The sequence below is a fragment of the Plectropomus leopardus genome, chromosome 3 (genome assembly GCF_008729295.1).
Source record: "Plectropomus leopardus isolate mb chromosome 3, YSFRI_Pleo_2.0, whole genome shotgun sequence".
Lineage (NCBI taxonomy): Eukaryota > Metazoa > Chordata > Actinopteri > Perciformes > Serranidae > Plectropomus > Plectropomus leopardus.
This window is the reverse complement of record NC_056465.1, coordinates 26,372,188-26,390,955: the sequence shown is the minus strand read 5'-3', so window position 1 is coordinate 26,390,955 and position 18,768 is coordinate 26,372,188. Positions and strand designations below refer to the sequence as shown.

At 41.9% G+C, this 18,768-nt stretch overlaps 1 protein-coding gene across 1 annotated transcript in view; it reads left to right on the top strand.

The window, feature by feature from the left end:
- Nucleotides 1–18,768, top strand: part of sema6bb (sema domain, transmembrane domain (TM), and cytoplasmic domain, (semaphorin) 6Bb) — a 153,550-nt gene that overhangs the window by 85,350 nt on the left and 49,432 nt on the right. The window contains exons 6-10 of the mRNA XM_042481817.1: nt 5,885–5,983; nt 7,483–7,573; nt 9,822–9,941; nt 10,498–10,586; nt 11,389–11,606. Of these exons, the coding sequence (XP_042337751.1) occupies nt 5,885–5,983; nt 7,483–7,573; nt 9,822–9,941; nt 10,498–10,586; nt 11,389–11,606 (617 nt within the window). The remainder of the gene's footprint in view (nt 1–5,884; nt 5,984–7,482; nt 7,574–9,821; nt 9,942–10,497; nt 10,587–11,388; nt 11,607–18,768) is intronic.

Below are 18,768 nucleotides of genomic sequence, written 5' to 3'. Positions count from 1 at the left end.
ATTTTCCATCAATAGTGTTTTTTATATATGACCTATGAACAAGTGGGCACTTATTTATTATTTTTGTAGCATTTTTGCCCTCATTGATAGGACAGATAGACAGACAGGAAAGAGGGGAGAGAAAGGGGGTACGACATGCAGCGAAGGTTTCCGCCTATATGAGGAGCACACACTGTGTAGTAAGCTAGAGGTCACCCTGACAAGTGGGCTCTTATTGCAGCTCAGTTGAGTGGAGTGGCATTTTTTGTTTTGTTTTTGTTCGTTTGTTTTTCATAATTTCATATCACATGCATACTATTATTTTGATCATTTTTAGTATCAGTATTTTGAACTGCATTTTCTATGAAGCTTTTGTTTATTAAACTAGATGTTTTTCCAAGGGAGGCTTTACTGTATTTCAACTTCTTCCAGTATAAAGTAATTGGTAGCTTGCAAAGCTACATTATCAAAATAGCTTTGCCAGTTTGTTTCTCTAGTGATTTATCCTCAGTTCCTCATATGTTGTAACTGTTGGGTATACTATGTATTTGGACCATGGGATTTCTCAATGTGAACTGCATTTCCAGTGTGCATAAGGCAGAAAATGTTTTATGCACTTATTAGCTTTTGTTAAAACATTTATCCTAACGAAGGTGAAAACAACTAGCTGACTATCATAAAACACCTGCATTGGAAAATAACAGTGCTGAACCTTATTTATTCCATATACCCCCCCCACCAAAAAATATTTTTTTACATGCATGCATACATTATCACATGTATTCATCACATTGTGACAGATTGCCACCATTTTCTCTGTGTGTTGTCAGACACAGAGCTGTCCAAGGGTGACTCAGGTTAAATGTTGTGGTCAAGGATTGAATGGTGTGTGTGTGTGTGTTTCCATCAGGGAGTGGAGCTCAGCTGACCCCACGATCTGTAGGTCTTGCTGCAGGTCGGCTCCACCGCTGAGGCTGCCACATGGCTGACTGGCCTGGAAAAATTCTCCTGTTTTCTCTGTTTCTTTCTCTCTGTCTCTCTTTTTTTCCCTCTCTCTCAATGTCTCTCTTTCTCTTCCTCTGTCTTTATTTTGTCGTCCTATCTCTATTATCTCACTTCCCCTCCCTCTCTTCCTCCCTCTGGTGTCTAATGTTTGTTTGTGGCCTGTGGTGTGTTCAGTCAGAATTACCATCAAACTGAGACGAAGGGTTGCAGAGGGACGCGGATTAGCTTTGACATGCTGAGTAAGACCGCAGCACTCAGAACAGCACATTGCTGCTAATTTGGTACCGCCGTTAATTTATCCTCCGCCCACATGCGCAAAAGCTTGCACACACTCGCTCTTCCTGTCTTGGGGAGTCACTGTGTTTTTGGTCAAAATGTGCGTCAGGTATTTTTCTGAGAATGACAAGCCTGTTGTTAATGAGCGAAGAAGAGGGCTCGCCAAATCTTTGCAAGTGTGTATTGTGTATACAGTGTGTGTGTGTGTGTGTGTGTGTGTGTGTGTGTGTGTGTGTGTGTGTGTGTGTGCATGCGTGTGTGTGTGTGTGTGTGTGGGTGGGTGGGGGGGAGTTCTGGCTCAATGGTGGCTCTTGGCAGAGCAATGCTCTCTTCTCCCTGGTCGCTAACATCAGGGGACCAGCCAGGCATGTAATGGAAACTTTGGAGATTTAGAGGAGCAGCTTGCTAAATACGACCCCCTGATGTACTACCTTAGATGGCTCCCATTGTACGAACATTGCTGAAGCAGGTCATCGTGATAACTTATTACATTTTATGAGAGAGTAAAACATGCTGTGGTTGCTCTTAAAGCTAAAAAATAAGCAGCAGATTTTACGATGCATGCACCTGTTTTGTATTTTGGTTAGCGCAAACATGGTAATGCTGATTGTAGCCGGAGGTAAAAACCACATTCGTTTAGGTTTTGGATCAAGCCCCATCATTAGAACAAACACTGAACCCAGGTTTAGACCATGAAAAAGGTTGTTTATCTGCTCAGACTAAAGGTCGAGTTCCGGACAATAGATAGAAAGCAGATGCCGAATGTGGAGCCTCCTCAGTTTTAATAGTGTCTGACTGCTGCAGGTTGTTTTGAGCAGATGTGTTGTAGTAACAGAGAACTTGTTGCCAATCCTTGCACTGCGTGTGTGATCGCTTGCATTTGAATGCTTTTAGATTTGCGTGTTGTAGTGTGTCTATGGAAAATGAATGTGCCTGTGCAGAGAATCCAAAAGATGACTGCACTTGCTCGGTCAACATCTGCAGTTGAACTAGCCTGGCAAACATCTGCCTTGAGCAAGAGACTGATTAAAAGCCTGCTGCCTGCGTAGCGTCTAGTTTATTCAAAAGCATATTCGCATATGCAAACTTGCTCACAGACTGTACACACACTTGCACCCATATCTTCTCACACTCTTCCGCGTCCTTCTTTAAATCTCCCCTCCATTCACAACTACGTCCATATTTGCACTCAGGCGCGTGCTCCTGTGTAATTCATCTGTGCTGCAGATTAATTTTTCAGAGCCCAGGCAGCTCTGCCACTGTCAGTAAGAGGAGCAGGAGGAGGAGGAAGAGGAGGAGGAGGGCTGTAGTCGTCTGGGTCTCAGGAAGGCTTGCCAGCCAGCACAGGTGGCGTTTTGTCTGGATTCTGCCCAGGGAGCGAGGGAGCAGAGAGGAGGAGGAGGAGGAGGCAGAGGGGAGAAGAAGAAGAAGGAAGCACCAGGACATACAGCATTTGGATTTAAATATAATTGTTTAATTCAGTGATTTAGCACTTGATCCTTTGTAATTGGTTTATTTTTTAATGTGGAAGCACAGTGAAACCCTAATCCTCATGTCTGAATTTGGCTTTGAATAAAGAAATACCCATACCTGAAAGTGCCAAATCGCTTCCTAGGATCGATGATTAAGGGTTAATGAAAAGCATCTACGCAGCAGGGGATGAATTCTGTTGATGTCTACAAAGTGAAAATGCTATTCAAAATTCAGTATTTGAAATGTTATGAAGGATCCAATCCTTGTTTTTATCCTGTTGTCATGAAATGTTCCATTTATTGTGTGCAACCACTGCACAAATGTGCTCATTTGTGCAGTGGTTTGGCTCTTCGAAGCATTTACTCCCCTCTCTGAGATGCTGGCAGTTGGACTGGGTTGTTATTAAGAGTGCTTCATCTGGCTTTGTGATTACAGCTCTGACCAAGCTGACAGACTGCAACCCCACCGACAAACAGCATGCAAATGATTCTCACACATGAACATGCATCTGTGCTGTGATACAACAGATACTCACAAACACACATGCAGATATATGCACAGGGCACACATGAACACATGCTGTATGTGTGTGTGGGAGTGACACACACACACACACACACACATATATACCGTCACAGTCGCTCTGCAATTTGTCACACAGTGCTGCGCCATTAGAAATTTACACCTGCCACTTGACACACCCCCTGCACCCCAACACACACAATCTTTACACTCACACACGAAAACACTTCCTCCTTTCCTGTTTTTTTTCTGCTCTTGAAAAACGAGAACCCAGCAGGGAGTGAAGTGGGAAGGTGGAGGGGTAGGAGGGCGCAGGGTGGAGCATCTGGAATAACATTCACCCGTCTCTCATATCGCTGCTTTCCCTCTGATCTTGTCTGCACACACTCACTCACACACACATACATGCACAGATTGTCATTTCACATACCCGCTATCACCACCACCGCTTCTGCTCCAGCCCTACTTCTCTTTCCGATGAGATCAGTGCGGGTGGTGGTCTTGAAGTAGATCCCATCTGGTGTGTGTGTGTGTGTGTGTGTGTGTGTGTGTGTGTGTGTGTGTGTGTGTGTGTGTGTGTGTTGTGTGTGTGTGTGTGGCAGAGCTGGTGCCATCCTGGCTGGGACACTAGTAGTTTGGGGAGGGGGCTGCTGGCTGCTATTCACGAGTGATCTACTGTTCATTGCCACTCATTCTGCACACACACACACACACACACACACACACACACACACACACACACACACAGGCACACACACACAGGCGGTGGACTCGACTGCAAAAGCAAACTGCTGTCGTTACTTTTTGACTTTTAAAGTTAAGGTCTTGTAAATTTTTACACACACACATGCATATTCACTGTTGATGGATTCTTTGTTCATTATCATGTTGGTCCTAAAGAACTTGAGACAGTGCTTCCCAAACTGGTGTTAGGACCTCCAGTGTAGTCTTAAAATAACTCTGAGGGGTCACAAGATGATAAAAGCCGCAACAAAAAGCCTCTCTGTTACCTATACTGGACGGATATTTTTCTAACTTTACTTTTCTAATTTTTTCTTCTTCTTGATATATACTGATTAGCGTTTCTCCTTAATATTGCACAATCCTACAAATCAAACTACTCAAGTGAAAAAAAAAAACGTTATTCTCTATTTTGAAGTTGTATTCCTTGTTTTAGATAATTGTTTCTTTCTTGTATTTATATCTGAATCAAATGTGAAACACATGTTGTAACTGAGAATGGGTAAAAACTAGGCTTGGCTCAACTCCAACAAAAGCTAGCAAAAGGTTTATCTAAAAAGAAATGGTGTTGCGTTGGACGGTAAGTTAAGATCTACTCAAATTTTTACATACACGTCACTGCTGATTGGTAACACCTCTGACACACCCGCCAAACAAGAGAACACATACCTCAAGTCCTGTGCACACCGTTTTCAGAATGAATGTGCCTCAGATGTAGCCAGCGGTTATTCAGGCCAAAACTTCCTCCTCCATGTGGTGCTCATTACTTAAAGTTCGATTAGCAACTTGAGACTGGTTCAGACAACATTACGGCTAATCTCAATAAACATATACCTCCTTATGAATGCAGAACAATTTAAAAAAAAAAAAGTTAAAAGCTAAATTGTTGTCAGACGACAACTGATCGGGTCAGAGATTGCATTTTGGTCACTGTGTTCAACCTGTTTTGCTCTCCACACGGCCTGTCTACCTGAAAGCAACCAATGCCCGCTCAAATGGGATTGGTCAAAACTATTCGGACTACAGTCAGAAACTAGAGCGCTTTCAATACCAAAGTCTTGGTCTACATGCATATCTCTTTAAAGAGATAAAACTAATGTATAAATTGCTGAAGTACTTAACTCAAAGTAATGGATAAACAGCTGAAATGGATAGGCAACAGTAATGGAACCAGTGTAAAGCAGTGCTACAGCAGAGAAAAGTGTTTCTTCAGAGGTTACATGTGTTTAGTCGTTCCTTACTATAAACACACTGACACATTATATACTTTTGTCGGGGCAGCAGATTAGCTTGAAAGTCATTTTTCTTGGTTTCACTACACCGACATTTATTACTTTTTGGCACTGTGGGGCTAAAGCGGCTATTAAGTCATGCGGCGCTTACACGACTTCTCATTTCAAAGAATAATCACGAAAGAATTAAACTGTGACTTGGGTTTATTTAGTCATTAAGCAGGCTTCATGTAGTTTGACGCCTCACGGTGGAGAAATTAGCCTTAAATCTGTTGGCTTGTTTTAAAATCCTGAGGCTGGTTCGGATTACCGGCTGTCAGTCAATGGCGGCTGTGTGTGTGTGTGTGTGTGTGTGTGTGTGTGTGTGTGTGTGCGTGCGCGTATGTTTGCATGTGTGAAGAGGGTAGACAGTTAAAGTCTCTGCAGGCTACGTTCAGACTGTATCAATATGATTGACAGCGTTAATGGTGTGATAATTCCACACATCAGGCAACTGAAAAGCTTCATTTCACAGAGCGGTTTGGATAATCAGTGTCTGAAAAATAAACCCAGTTCTCCCTCTATTCACTCCATCATTTTGCCTTTCTTCTCTTCGCTTTCACCCCTCTTGCATATTAAGCTCTCCCTCCCTTTATTTCTCTCTTTTTTTCCTGCAGGATGAGTGCCGTAATTTCATGAAGGTGGTGCTCAGCAGAGAGGGAGGCCTGTTTGTGTGTGGGACCAACGCCTTCAACCCACTCTGTGCCAACTACACTGTGAGTTAACTTTGAGATAACTTCATGATGATTGGTTTGACATCCTTGATGAATGCCTTACAGTATCTATTCTTCCTAAACAGAGGCTTCGCTTCCTAACCACAATCAGTGCGCCTGTTCAGGTGAAAATTTACAGCTTGATTAGAGTTGTTTGTTCAGCACTCGAGGCGGTGTTGACTTCCTCCCCAGGACTTATTTATCCTTGTTGTCTGGCAGTTCCAGTGCCTTGTTTCCCTGAGATACAACAGTTGTTATTTCTCGGCAGTTAAACTTTGCGGTCTGCCGAGCTTGTTATCGTTGAGAGTCAGAGACGGATAATCAAGAAGAACACAAAGAGGGGAGAAGAGGAAGAGGAGGGTATTCAGAGAGTAAGAGTGAAGACATGACTTTGCTTGCCTGGTTTGATTTCCTTTGCAAGTGGTTAAGAAAGCGAAGCAATTCCCCTGATGGAATTTAAGAGACACAAGGGTTCAAGCTACAAGTGTGATTGTTGACAGACCTGATTCAAACAATTAGACACTGGTTATTTTTTTCTTCCTGTCCAACACGTATTCGTCTGAAGGTTTGTATTCACTCAGCAGCAGCTCCAATCCGCCACCATGCAGCAGAATGTGCTCCACTTCCCGACCAATCCCCGTCATGCTCAATTACAGTAACGATTTCAAACTTGTGGAAGAAAAACTGCGCATAAATATTAATCATTGGCTCGGCTGATTTCACATCATTCTGCAGGAATATTAAATGAGTGATGAAGGCAGTTGAGTTGGAAAAAGTGAAAGAGGGGAAAAAAACCTTTCACTATCAAAGGCTTTTTCAGATAAGTGTTATTTTCAGTCTCTCACATTTCAAACATAGCGCAACAGTGGAACACCGAGCCGTACCTGGCCCATTATCTGTCAGCCACTAATGACATTCTACAAGAGTGTATAACACACCTGTCTCTCCATGATAGGCTGTCTGTTTCTCGGGGGACTAGTTAGCGATGGTAGCTACTGTTTTATTTATAGCCGGGTTTTAATGAAATGACACATATGAATTATTTCCTTTTCAGCCGTGGATGATAATTAGACTGCGCTGGTGAAATTGTTTGCTTTTGGCTACCTTTTAAGTGAGAGAGCGATGCAGAGAAGAGATTTTACTGCGTATACATGTATGACTTTATGTGGGTGTATGGACCCCTGTGTGTCTGTGTGTGTGTGTGTGTGTGTGTGTGTGTGTGTGTGTGTGTGTGTGTGTGTGATTATTCATGTTCGCATGTATGTGTGTGTGTGTGTGTGTGTGTGTGTGTTATTTATGCATGAGAATGTGACTCTCTTGTTGTTGCTGCTGTGCCTAATTGGCAACAGTGAATCATTAGTTTGCACTTACGGTAACACTCCCTAATTGTCATTCTCTTTGTGGTTTGTTTTCATAATGCCGCTGTAGACGCATTCATATTGTTATGAGTTTGCTGATTGATGCATGCATCTGTGTGTGTTCATGTGTGCGTGGTGTAACAGGGAGACACACTCGAGATGGTAGGAGACACAATCAGTGGTATGGCGAGATGCCCCTATGACCCCAAACACGCCAATGTAGCTCGATTTGCAGGTAAGTTGCACCTGTCTTTACTTTCTCACCTGTTAGTTGATTTTCTTCATTTATCCTTTATGAAATGATCTAAAATAGTGTCTGTGGCGACTGTCAGAAAAATACAATCACAACAAAAAGACATTACAGTGTAAGACAGACATTTAACAACAAAGTGCTCCACAGCAACATCACCAACAATCAAGATTCAAGTACAACAAACTGCAAGTGACACACATCTCATATCAGCCACATTTGTTTAACAGAATTACGCTAGAGGGTATGAAGGATCTCTGGACACAGGAAGTCCACAAAAGCAGTACCCTGTATCTCATTCACAACAAGCACTTTTCACAAAGAGATAAGGCTACAGTACAGTCCCTGTGTTAGACCACTTTTTCTTTTTTTACCAAACCAAACAGTGCCAGCATAATGCCGCCCCAGTGTGTAATTTTAGATAGTAAACCAGTGTTCCTAGCACAATGTCTGTCTAAAGAGCATGACATGCAACACAACAGCGTCAGTCTTCTTTTGTGACATATAACATATGCGTCAGGATGTGCCAATAACTATGGAATAATATAGCAATAACATCATTTACAATCCCGGTTATAGAGCTTTGATCAGGCCCAAAAAATCAGTTCTGACCTTACATGAACATTCATAGTTTCTATCCATGCCCGACCTGAGTTTGAACCACAGCAGCAGTTTTGGGCCTTAGCCTGATTAAAAACCCAGAATAAATTAAATATTAAATATATATTAAAACATTTATTACAAGCTTAGGACTTATTTGTTTATTTGCACCACGCCTACTTCTGTTATTTCAACAGTCTGTCATCTCATGCATGACAGGTTCAGCAGGGCGGGCTGCACCCCTCAGTGTGTGTCCATCTTTGAGTGCGTAAAGTGGTCAATGGCGATGCTGCGCGTAGATGATGCTTTCTCTCTGCCACATATTACGCTCATCTCTCCCAGTACTGGGGAGGCAGAAGTAAACACTGCCAAACAAGTTTCCTTTCAGTGCCTCGCTCTCTCTCTCTCTTCCTTTTCTCCCATTCCCATTTTCTCGGCTTTATTCCTCTGTTGCTCCATCATTTTACCTTTCTTTTTGTCACTGCCCCGCTCTTTCTCTCTCTTTCCCTCTTATTTAATTCCAGTGCAACCCTTACCATTCACTCAAGAGAACTGCCAGTTTAAATTAAGAAATAATGAAAAATACCACAGGTAAACTTGCGAGAACCCGACCCAATTCCAGCCTGGGGTAATACTGAAAAAATTACAGCCCAGCCTGGCCCGGCTTAAACGCAGTCCAGTCAAGCTCAGGCAGAGAATCAAAGCTCTACTGTGTTACAGGGCGGTTGATCTCATCCTCTGCTCGGAGCATAAGAAGCTCCTGGACCTCATTGTCTTGCCACTGTGACTACATTTTCAGTGGCCATTCTTCTTCTCTGAGGTAGCAGCTAACTGCTGCTAGCTGTTTAAATCTTCCAGCGATGGGTCACACACAAAACACATTGTCAAAAAGTCACATCTGCCCCATCTTGCTGGCTATCCCCTTTACACTGACATGGATTTGGTGCTATTACTCACTCTGCTGTCAGCTTAAAAGGGAGACAACTCTGCCACCTCCATTTCCAGACTTTGCCTTTTATACAGAACAGCGAGGTGGATAAATGACGCAAAATCCCACCTTGAAAAAGCTGTGTAAAATGGGCTATAGCAAAGGTGTGATACAACACTGAAGATATCCTGCCCTCTTCCTCCCTTCACACAAAAAGTTTTCGAGCATCCATCAGTGTCACCTATATCTGGGTCACACAGAATATCACTGAGGAATATTATTGATAAATATAATTGAATGCACCATATATTGCAGGCCCAACAAAATGGAGCAGTTGTCATTTTTCAGTTTTATTCATCTGATTTGTTCACTTCATCGGATTTTAACACTTCACTACAATATAATAATCACTGTTCTGTGGCTGAAACTGTGGGGAGCCATTACAGTTGAGCCATCATCCCATTATCTGATATTAGCTAAAATAAAAATGTTTTTGTGTGTGTGTGTGGGAGTGCTGCAAAGTTGCAATTAAGTCACCATAATTATATTGTTGACTGGTCAGTCATGCCATCTTTACGATGCAGGACTTTCATAAAATGCTAGCATTCACTCCAACTTTATTGTTTGTGGTCATGCTGTTGTTTTGGCAGGCTGTCTAACTTACTAGTGTTTCTGTGTGTGTGTGTTTGTGTGTGTTTGTGTCAGAGGGGAATCTATTCACCGCCACAGTGACAGACTTCCTGGCCATTGATGCGGTGATCTACCGCAGCCTTGGGGACAATCCCGCTCTGCGCACCGTCAAGCACGACTCCAAGTGGTTCAGAGGTACCTACAGACGTGTGCATCTGCGGCTGATGTTTTGAGTGTGTGTCCACATCACTTAGCAACATGCAGGATCGATTTGTGTGTCAGTAGCAGAAGGCTGAGTCAGCAGCCTGACAACTCTGTCTTAAGTCATTGGACTGGAAGCTGTCAAATTTACTGCTCCTTGACAGAGAGTCCACTTCACGGCCAAACCTAACAATGACAATGGGACAGTTAAAAAACAACCACAATATCAGATAATCGGACACACAGGTTGTAGCCAGTCCTGGGTGTAATAGTGCCAAAATGCATAGCATGAAACTGAGTTCTCAGAAACATCAGGGAGTCATAATGCGCTTATTGTTTGGTGTGAAATCCCCTTTCACCATGTAATGAAATTAAGCATGGCCTGTGCGTCTTTCTCACTGCCCTCGTGTTACCTCGGTGTCATGGGACAGAATGATGCGTTTTGCAAATGGAGGCATTGTTTGCTGTATGCTTTCTCATGGTCCATCTATATATCAAAACCTTTACCCCTTCTCTCTCTCTCTAACTTTTCCTCTCTCTCACTATATAGAGCCATATTTTGTCAGTGCTGTGGAATGGGGACCTCACATCTACTTCTTCTTCAGGGAGATAGCCATGGAGTTCAATTACCTGGAGAAGGTATAGAAATCATTCTGCTGAAAACCTCCTGTCCTTCTGAACTCTTGGTATTCACACGGAGGAGCTGCTAGTCCATTCAGAGCATCTTTAAAAGGACCGTAGAGCACCGCATGGTTAAAATGCAACACCATGAAAGCAGACGCTGCTCTAATATCTCCCTGCTGCTATTATTTGAATGTCAATATCAACTCTTTTCCCCACAGCTACACTGACCTTTCATCCTTGTATTTGTTTATCTGCATATCTAATCCAACAAATCACAATCTGCGTAAACAATTCATGTCTGGATTAACCTGAGAAAAGCCTTTTTATAGCTTTGTATATTCCCTGCCCTTACCAGAGCAGGCGATACATCTTTATGAAAAACTATCAACATCAGGATCTCCTCTAATAAATAACTAATTCACATTTGGGGAGAATTGCTTGCACAAGGTCTCTGGCTTTGACATGTTTACAGAGAGCAGAGTAAATGGATACTTAAACAGCATCACTGTTGTGTAGATGAGGATGTTCAAAGAAGCAATTTTGTGATGCAATGACATTTTTATGAATAATTGATATTAGATTTACCATTATAGAACAATGATCTGTCAAAACATTGCAAATAGCATGCAAATGACTCCGTTGAGAGTCACCCTGGAGTTGAAAAAAGCTTTTAAATGTGCCTTTGTGACGATGAAACCCAAAGCTTACTCCCCAGATTATCATTGCGAGCTGCGCTCATACTGATACACCTGTCAGTGTGTTGCACATGATCACTTGCTGTGCCTAATTCCGCGCCTCTGTGCCTGACTCTTCACAGGTGGTGGTGTCACGTGTGGCACGGGTGTGTAAACGCGATCTGGGTGGGTCTCAGCGCGTCCTGGAGAAGCAGTGGACGTCGTTCCTGAAGGCCCGTCTGAACTGCTCGGTACCCGGTGATTCCCACTTCTACTTTAACCTGCTCCACTCAACAAGCCCCATCATCAAGATGCACGGCAGAGATATAATCCTGGGGGTGTTCTCCACACCGGCAAACAGGTACGAAATGCACATACTAACATGTGCCACATGTCAACAAGGTACAAAGCACACAAATATTTATTTATTTATTTCTCAATAATGTGCACACAAGGACAGAAAAGATCAAGAGCCAACCTTTTTTGCCTGTTGTACCTTGAGAACCATCGTCTATATCAACTGTTTATCTATTATCTTTAGCTACTAAAATGAAATAAGAGGCAAGAGAAAAAAATATTATTAATTTAGAGGGGAAACTGTTTCACACAACCATTTTAGCTGATTATATTTCTATTTGCTTTATTTTAACTCATTCATTCAGTCATTCAAACCTTTATTTAAGACTTGGGAAATCATTGAGGGAGATCCTCATTTTCAATGATGCCGAGCGTGAACAAGTCATTTAAAACATTTCACAAGCAAACAAATAACAATTTGAAAGAGATGGACTCATACAAAAACAACAAACGATAATAGTAATGTAATTAGCTTAAGATAAAAATACCGGGATAAAAAACACGTTAAGGTGTAGAATTATGATTAACATTTACGCTCAATTAAAACAAGATCTGAAATAAGGCATTTAAACAGCCGTAATGGTGGAACAGTGTCCAAGTTTAAGTTCCTCTGCAGATTTTCCCATGAATAAGGAGCACTGCGAGAGAAGTTCAGTTCTGATTTGGGGAATGTGAATTAACAAGCTACAACAAGCTTCTATTACTTTTAGCTATTTCAACTATTCATTACTTTTAGATATTAATCATTTTAACCCACATTTTTATCCATCACTTTAAGCTATTTTACCATCTTCCCATTATATTTGCTGTCATTTATGCCAAATAAATGTAAAAAAAATCAGTATTGGAGCATTTTACCATCAAACGCCCTGTCTTTTTTCTTCCTGTAAAACAGTTTCAAATGTTCGATGACTCATCCTGCACTCAGGGGCCTTTACAAAAGTTCATGCAATCCAATGAGACTTTGGGAGATGAGCTAGCTACACCAGTCATGTTAAACCGCACTTTGCTGGTTGTAGTAACTAACAGAGCAATGTGGAGAGAGATAGGAGAGATGCAGGCTATGTTTAGTGGCCAAAAGCTTTGTTTTTATTTCAGAAAACAATGTGGCTGAGGTCTAATTCGTTCATTTCTCCCCAACCTTTGTCCTGATCTAAAAAAGGGGGTTCAATCTGTAGCAGCAAAACATAGAAAAACTTTTTTTTTTTTTTTTTAGAAAATCATTGTGCATTTAACACTCTTTCCCTGTTATGCCATGCAACTGCACTGCCTTTCAACATGGCAGGGTTTGTGTACACGTTGCTGTTGATTTGATAACACCTATGACACAAATACCACCCACAAGAAGGTGTACCTGTTTGCACACCGTTTCACACCATTTAGAGGAAACATCTCGTTCATCCTGGAAACTGTAACTGAACGCTATTTTCAGGGTGAAAATTCCCGCAAGTGAAGGAGGTGTTTGTGGCGCCAAGAGTAAACTGTAGCTTCATATCACGCTAAGTCTAAGCCTAGCCAGTTTTTTGCTGTTTTTTAATTTAAATCCATTTTGTAACTGTACACTGCTCAAATATTCCATTTCACTGGGAAGTACATCACAGTTCAGAAGCTAAAGATGCTTTAACTTGAGTTTTACTGAGACTTAAAGCTAACTATTTAACCATTTTCTATTATTTTTAGATAACTGTTTATCCTTTAATTGTATGTATTTCACACTTTATTTATTACTTTAAAATATTTAAATTGTTAATGAATTCCTTTAGCTAAGTATTTAAATTGTGTATCAATTAAAGTTTCCACTATATTTCACATTTTAGACTATCCATTACTTTTAGCCAACTGTTTTATCTTCTCTGCTCACTTGCGAACTACTTTGCACGCGCTCTCTACACATGGTGTTCTAGCACAGTCCACATCAGGATTTGGTTTTTTTTCAACTTGCTCTTCCTCAAAATCCTACAGACTACTTATTACCATTCCAGAATCTTTCCACGTTTCTTAAAGCAAGTGCAGACTGGTTGTGAATCAATGCTTGAGATCAATACTTCAAATAAGAAGCTTTATTTGTGTATGTGCAAGCATACATGTGTGACTTTGAAGGCAAGTGGATGAATTTCAATTCACATCCTCTCTGGAAAGAGAAAAGGGGATTCAGGTTTTCTTTGTTAAGAAATAGACGGACGTGGACAGAAACACATCTCGACATACTTCCCGCGGAGATTGAGATAGACACCTATTGTGAAGCAGGACTCACACGGCTACCCTTGAAAATTTGGTGGACCACCATAGTTTGTTCCTTCACCTATGAAGTCAGAAAGAGCAAGGCTTCCGACAGGCCAAGCAAAGCTCCAGAGAAATGAAAGAGGCTGTGTGGTGGTACAAAGGTCGAGATTGTGGGGTACAGAGTAATTTAAGACACATGGACTGCTTTCATTGAGGACAAAAGGGTGATTTGTTGAAAGACAAGATTAAATTGAAAAAAGGTGAGAGGAGAGGAGGGGAGAGGAGAGATGCTGCCTGGTAAATGGGGGATTATTGGAGACTGCGAGTATTTGCAGAGCCAGAGACAACGCAAACAGCAAACCAGCGAGACTGAACAACAGGGAGAAAGAAGGCAAGACAAAAATATTTATGTGAGCTACATATACAGTACAATTTGGATCCTTTTGATGCATAAAATATACATTTGTTTGTGCATTAGAGATGTTCAAAAGTGAGTCAGTCTTAAACTTTCTTCCAGTGGGATGAGATAATTCCCCTTCCTGCAAGTGCGAATAAACAAGTTTTCGTTTCCAATACAGATGGCGTAATCTACTTATTGTGCTTTACTGAAATGCTGCGTTCTACTTTTAAGCAAGAAAAACATGGACCTAATATTTAATGGAAGATTAAATTGCTTATTTAGAGGATCACTATGTTGTGCATGCATGTGGAAACATTCTCTATGTATCCTCAAGGCTGCACAGAGATAAACACGCTCTCTTTAAAATAAGATTTGCTCCAGCCTATTGCATTGGCTGAAATCATAGAAAAGTCTTCGGTATACTTTTTCTGTGATGGCCCACTCACCATACACTGTCTGAATGGCTTGATACCACTTACGGTGTCTGGTGGAGCAAGCATTGAACCAAGCACACAGACATAGTTGCGACTGTCTGCTATTTGACTTTGGTATGCAATCAATACGGTGTCTCACTTAAAGGCAGCATAGCTATTACCAGTCAGTGGTCCCAGTATAATAGCGTCTTTGTTTGTTTTTTTTTTAGATATAAGAATAAAATTGTATATCAGTTGCATGAAAGTATCTCAAAGCAGTGGGCGTACAAGTCAGGATAGAAAGATGGGAAGGGAAAAAAAAGAGTGAGAAAGTAAATGTGAATGGAGAGAATAAGGAGTGAGACGGTGAACGAGAGCGGGAGAGATGGATGAGAAGCTCAAGGACGAGGAAGTCAATAATGGACAACACGTGCATCCCTCGCTCTCTCTGAGATCTAAAACTGTTTCATCAGCTGCATCTTATCTGCGTGTTTGGAGGGACTACGCTGTGAGAGGGGACCACTGCCTGCAGAGACAGATGGATGCTACACACACACTTTCCCACTCTCAAACACACACAAACACATGTGCACAAACACATTCACAATAGTTCCCAGATAACAGCGTTTGCCGCATGCCACCGAGGAGAACCAGCTGAACACACACACCCCTGCTTGGGTAAAACTGCCACTGGGTCCTATTTTAAATAACTGCCAGGCAAGAGAGAGAGAAAGGGAGGTTTAGATGGATGGATAAAGAGACGCGTGATGGAAGAAAATGAGCACAAAGAGAATGAGAGAATGTGTGAGGTGAGCTGCAAAACTCCCACTGGCCCCGTGTGGCCCACTGCGTTGCACCGGCTAAGTGCTTGCCAGACAAATTGCTTTGGCTGGCAGCGTGCAGTGAAAACAGCATGAAGCAAGACCTGGGAGTGGAGGAATAGCTATTCTCCCCTGCCATTTGGCCCTGGGCAGCATACATGGGACTGTAGTAGGGGAATAACTGGATGAAGCAAGGTTTTACGGGGCCCTCCTGGAGCCTCCCCTGGACACACTGAAGTTACTCATCTCCTCCTGTGCCCAAAACTCCAGGGATAATTTTACAGCTACATTCCAGCTCCTCAAATGTTATGAAGTTGAATTTGTGGGATCCGTCAGTCTCTACTTCTAGAGTATAAAATCGCCTCCAGTTGTCAGTTCTTTTGTGCATCCACCTCTGAAGCCCCGGGGCCTTCCTCTGCAAGAAGGATGAAAGCAGAGCTCAGATTTCCTACCAAGCACCTCCTGCACGCACACCCCTGATGCTCAAGAGGTCAAAGAGGCCTAGGGAGCAAAAGCAAACTCAAAAAAAGCAGAATAAGAATACACGACCGTTGGGAAGAAGAGAAAAGACAGTACTTTCTGCTTTATTTAGCAGCTCAAATAAGTGGGTATAGTGTGTGTCGAAAGAACAGCAGCAAGATGTCAAATGGAAGGCTTATCGTCATCATGCTGCTCTGGACTGGTACTGAAAAACAAACAATTCTCATTATTTCTTAGCTATTGTTTTGGCAGCTGAAAATGTCTATTGCTGCAGGAGCAGACTGACATGGGCTCATTAGGCTCAATGGAGCCGCGCAGGAATGCAAGGAAAACATCCCATGCAAAGTAAAGTAAATTTGGTGCATCCTGAATGTGGGAGGCCGTGTTTGGTTTTGGTTGTAAAGAATCCCTTGTGGCAGGGTCAGACAGCAGGATGTCCCTCCAGTAAAACACAGCAGAGGAGGGGAAATGAGGAGGACAAGGAGCAGGAGGAGAACAGGTTTGTTGTGCCAGGAGAAATGTGACGCAAGGGAGGGTGCACAGATGTGCAGGTTAGTCCCGCTGGACCTGCACAAGTGGAGAAGGCAGGGGGATACATGAGGTATCTAATAGCTAGAGCTTGAGAAATGGGTTTCTCAAAGGAACGCCAAGTGTAGTTGGCAGCAGGGCCATGTCACAAAAAAAGATATGAGTTGTTTCAGGGGACAGAAGATAAAACCCACAGGGAACTGGTGTGAAAAGGTCAGGGAAAAGTATGAAAAATTAGCTTTCTTGAATACAAAAAAAAGGAGTCCAGGTGAGAGGTTTGTGGAAGAATAAATGAAAGAAAAAAGATGAGTGGAGAAATAATATTAAAAATGGAGATAAAAGGGATAAAGGGTAAAAGTTCAGAAGGTATAAAGAAAAGAGTCTCATAATTGAGGCAGAAGATGAAAGGGTTTTATATAAAACTTTTTGTGCTGTAGTCTTGATCAGAGTGTAGAGGTTTACTTGAATGGAAGAGCTTTGCATTTTTGGGAATCCACTTATTTTCTTTGGATGACTAGTCGTGTGTTTTTTTTCTTTCCGCTGGTCGCCCAGCAATGGCACAAGAAAAGTCAAGCAAATCACTACTCCCAGTAAAGAAAAAATCAAGCACACAATCCCCCATAAAACTGCGACCTGATGTTTTTACACCTCAGTTTTTGTTCACTTAACAATAAGAACATAATGTTCAGTTACTACTCTGGCAGATTTGTTCTGCTTTTGGGCAGAGTCCAACCATAGACTGTAAATAAAGATGGACGACATACCCCCACTTACCCCCAGTTTGCTGAAGTGAGGTTAAAATATCCGAGATACGGACGCAGCCATCTTGCGAGGATGATGTCATTGAGAGCCCCCATATGCGCATTAGCGATATCTGCCTCGTCATCATGACCAGCTCCATTGAATGCGAGGGCACAGATTGGCTGTCACAACTGTCAGTCATGGTGGAAAAAACCCCTTTCGTGTAATTTGATAACTCATTGAAACTTGACTTATAAAAACAAATACTTGAACAAACATCAGGGTGATGAGAACTACCTTTAGTGACAGAAACCATCTTTGGAAAATATTTATTTGGTGTGTTTTTTAGTTTGGCCTATGTTTGGCCTATGATCGGTCCGCACAGAAATTAACTATAAGGACCAAAACTATTTTTTGTACCAGTCTGTAAAAATGGAACCAGCCTCAAGTTGACATTCGATTAACTGTTTTTAGCACTTAAGTTTTGACTCTATTTTTCGGCACGGAGGTTTACGCTTGTTAACAAACTGATTTGAGTATGGTATCAAGCTTATCATCTAAGTCTTGTCAAGAAAACAAGTAAGCGTAGTTCCTAAAATGTCAAATTGTTCCTTTAAAATGCCAGCGAAGCTTTGCTCTACTGAACAAACAAAATATATCTTGGGCTGATTGGATTAAAGGTCATCAGTTTAGGGGATGTCACGGCAGTTGTAAAATTTTTTCCATCATGACGGCCATAACTCCATCATAACTGTTTATCTGATTTTGTTGAGAAATAGTAACAACGTTTATCTTTAAGAAATACTATAAAAAGTTTGTACTCCACAGAGAATCAGCTCTGTGGGATTTCTTACCTTTAAATGTATAAACATTTGAACAAAAATTTTAAAGTCCCCATGTGGTTAAGTCAAGCCATATTTCAAGGTCTTTATTTTTATTTATGAGTGTGCAAATTTAAAGTATCTGTAATTGATCAAAGTAAAACCCCAAATTAAAGGACTGACATTGAAACTTCCCCTGACTCCCACCTTCTTCTCCTCTTCCTCCCCCACTCCTGCGAGGCTTCATGTGTCCGTGGGGGCTGTGTTATTCCAGGCTGTCAGAGAGCTTGTTAAACAGTGAGGAAGTACTTTAGACTCTGCAGCAGTCCTCTCGAAGAGACATCCCATGCATCTTGCCTGGACAGCCTGTCACTCAAATCAAGGAGAAAAGAGTGAAGGACGGACAAATGCAAATGGACAGAGAAAGGGACAGGCACAGATTTAAAGTAAAAAAAAAAAAGAAGAGGTGCTGAATTTGTGAAATATGTGTACAAGAACAACAAGCAGAAGAGACAGCTATAAAATGGAAATGAGAATAATTAAGAGAATTTGAAGAGGAAAACAGCCCAAAGCCCGTTGGCTTACTTTTGTGAGACACACAGCACCACACAGGGCAAACCCGGTGACCTGCAGCGAGGGAGAGGTGGGGGGAATTAGGTAGAGAAAGGAAGGCAAGCTGGCACCGGTGGAGAGCTGGCAGACATGTCACACATAACATCTGGTGCCGGCAGTCCTGAGA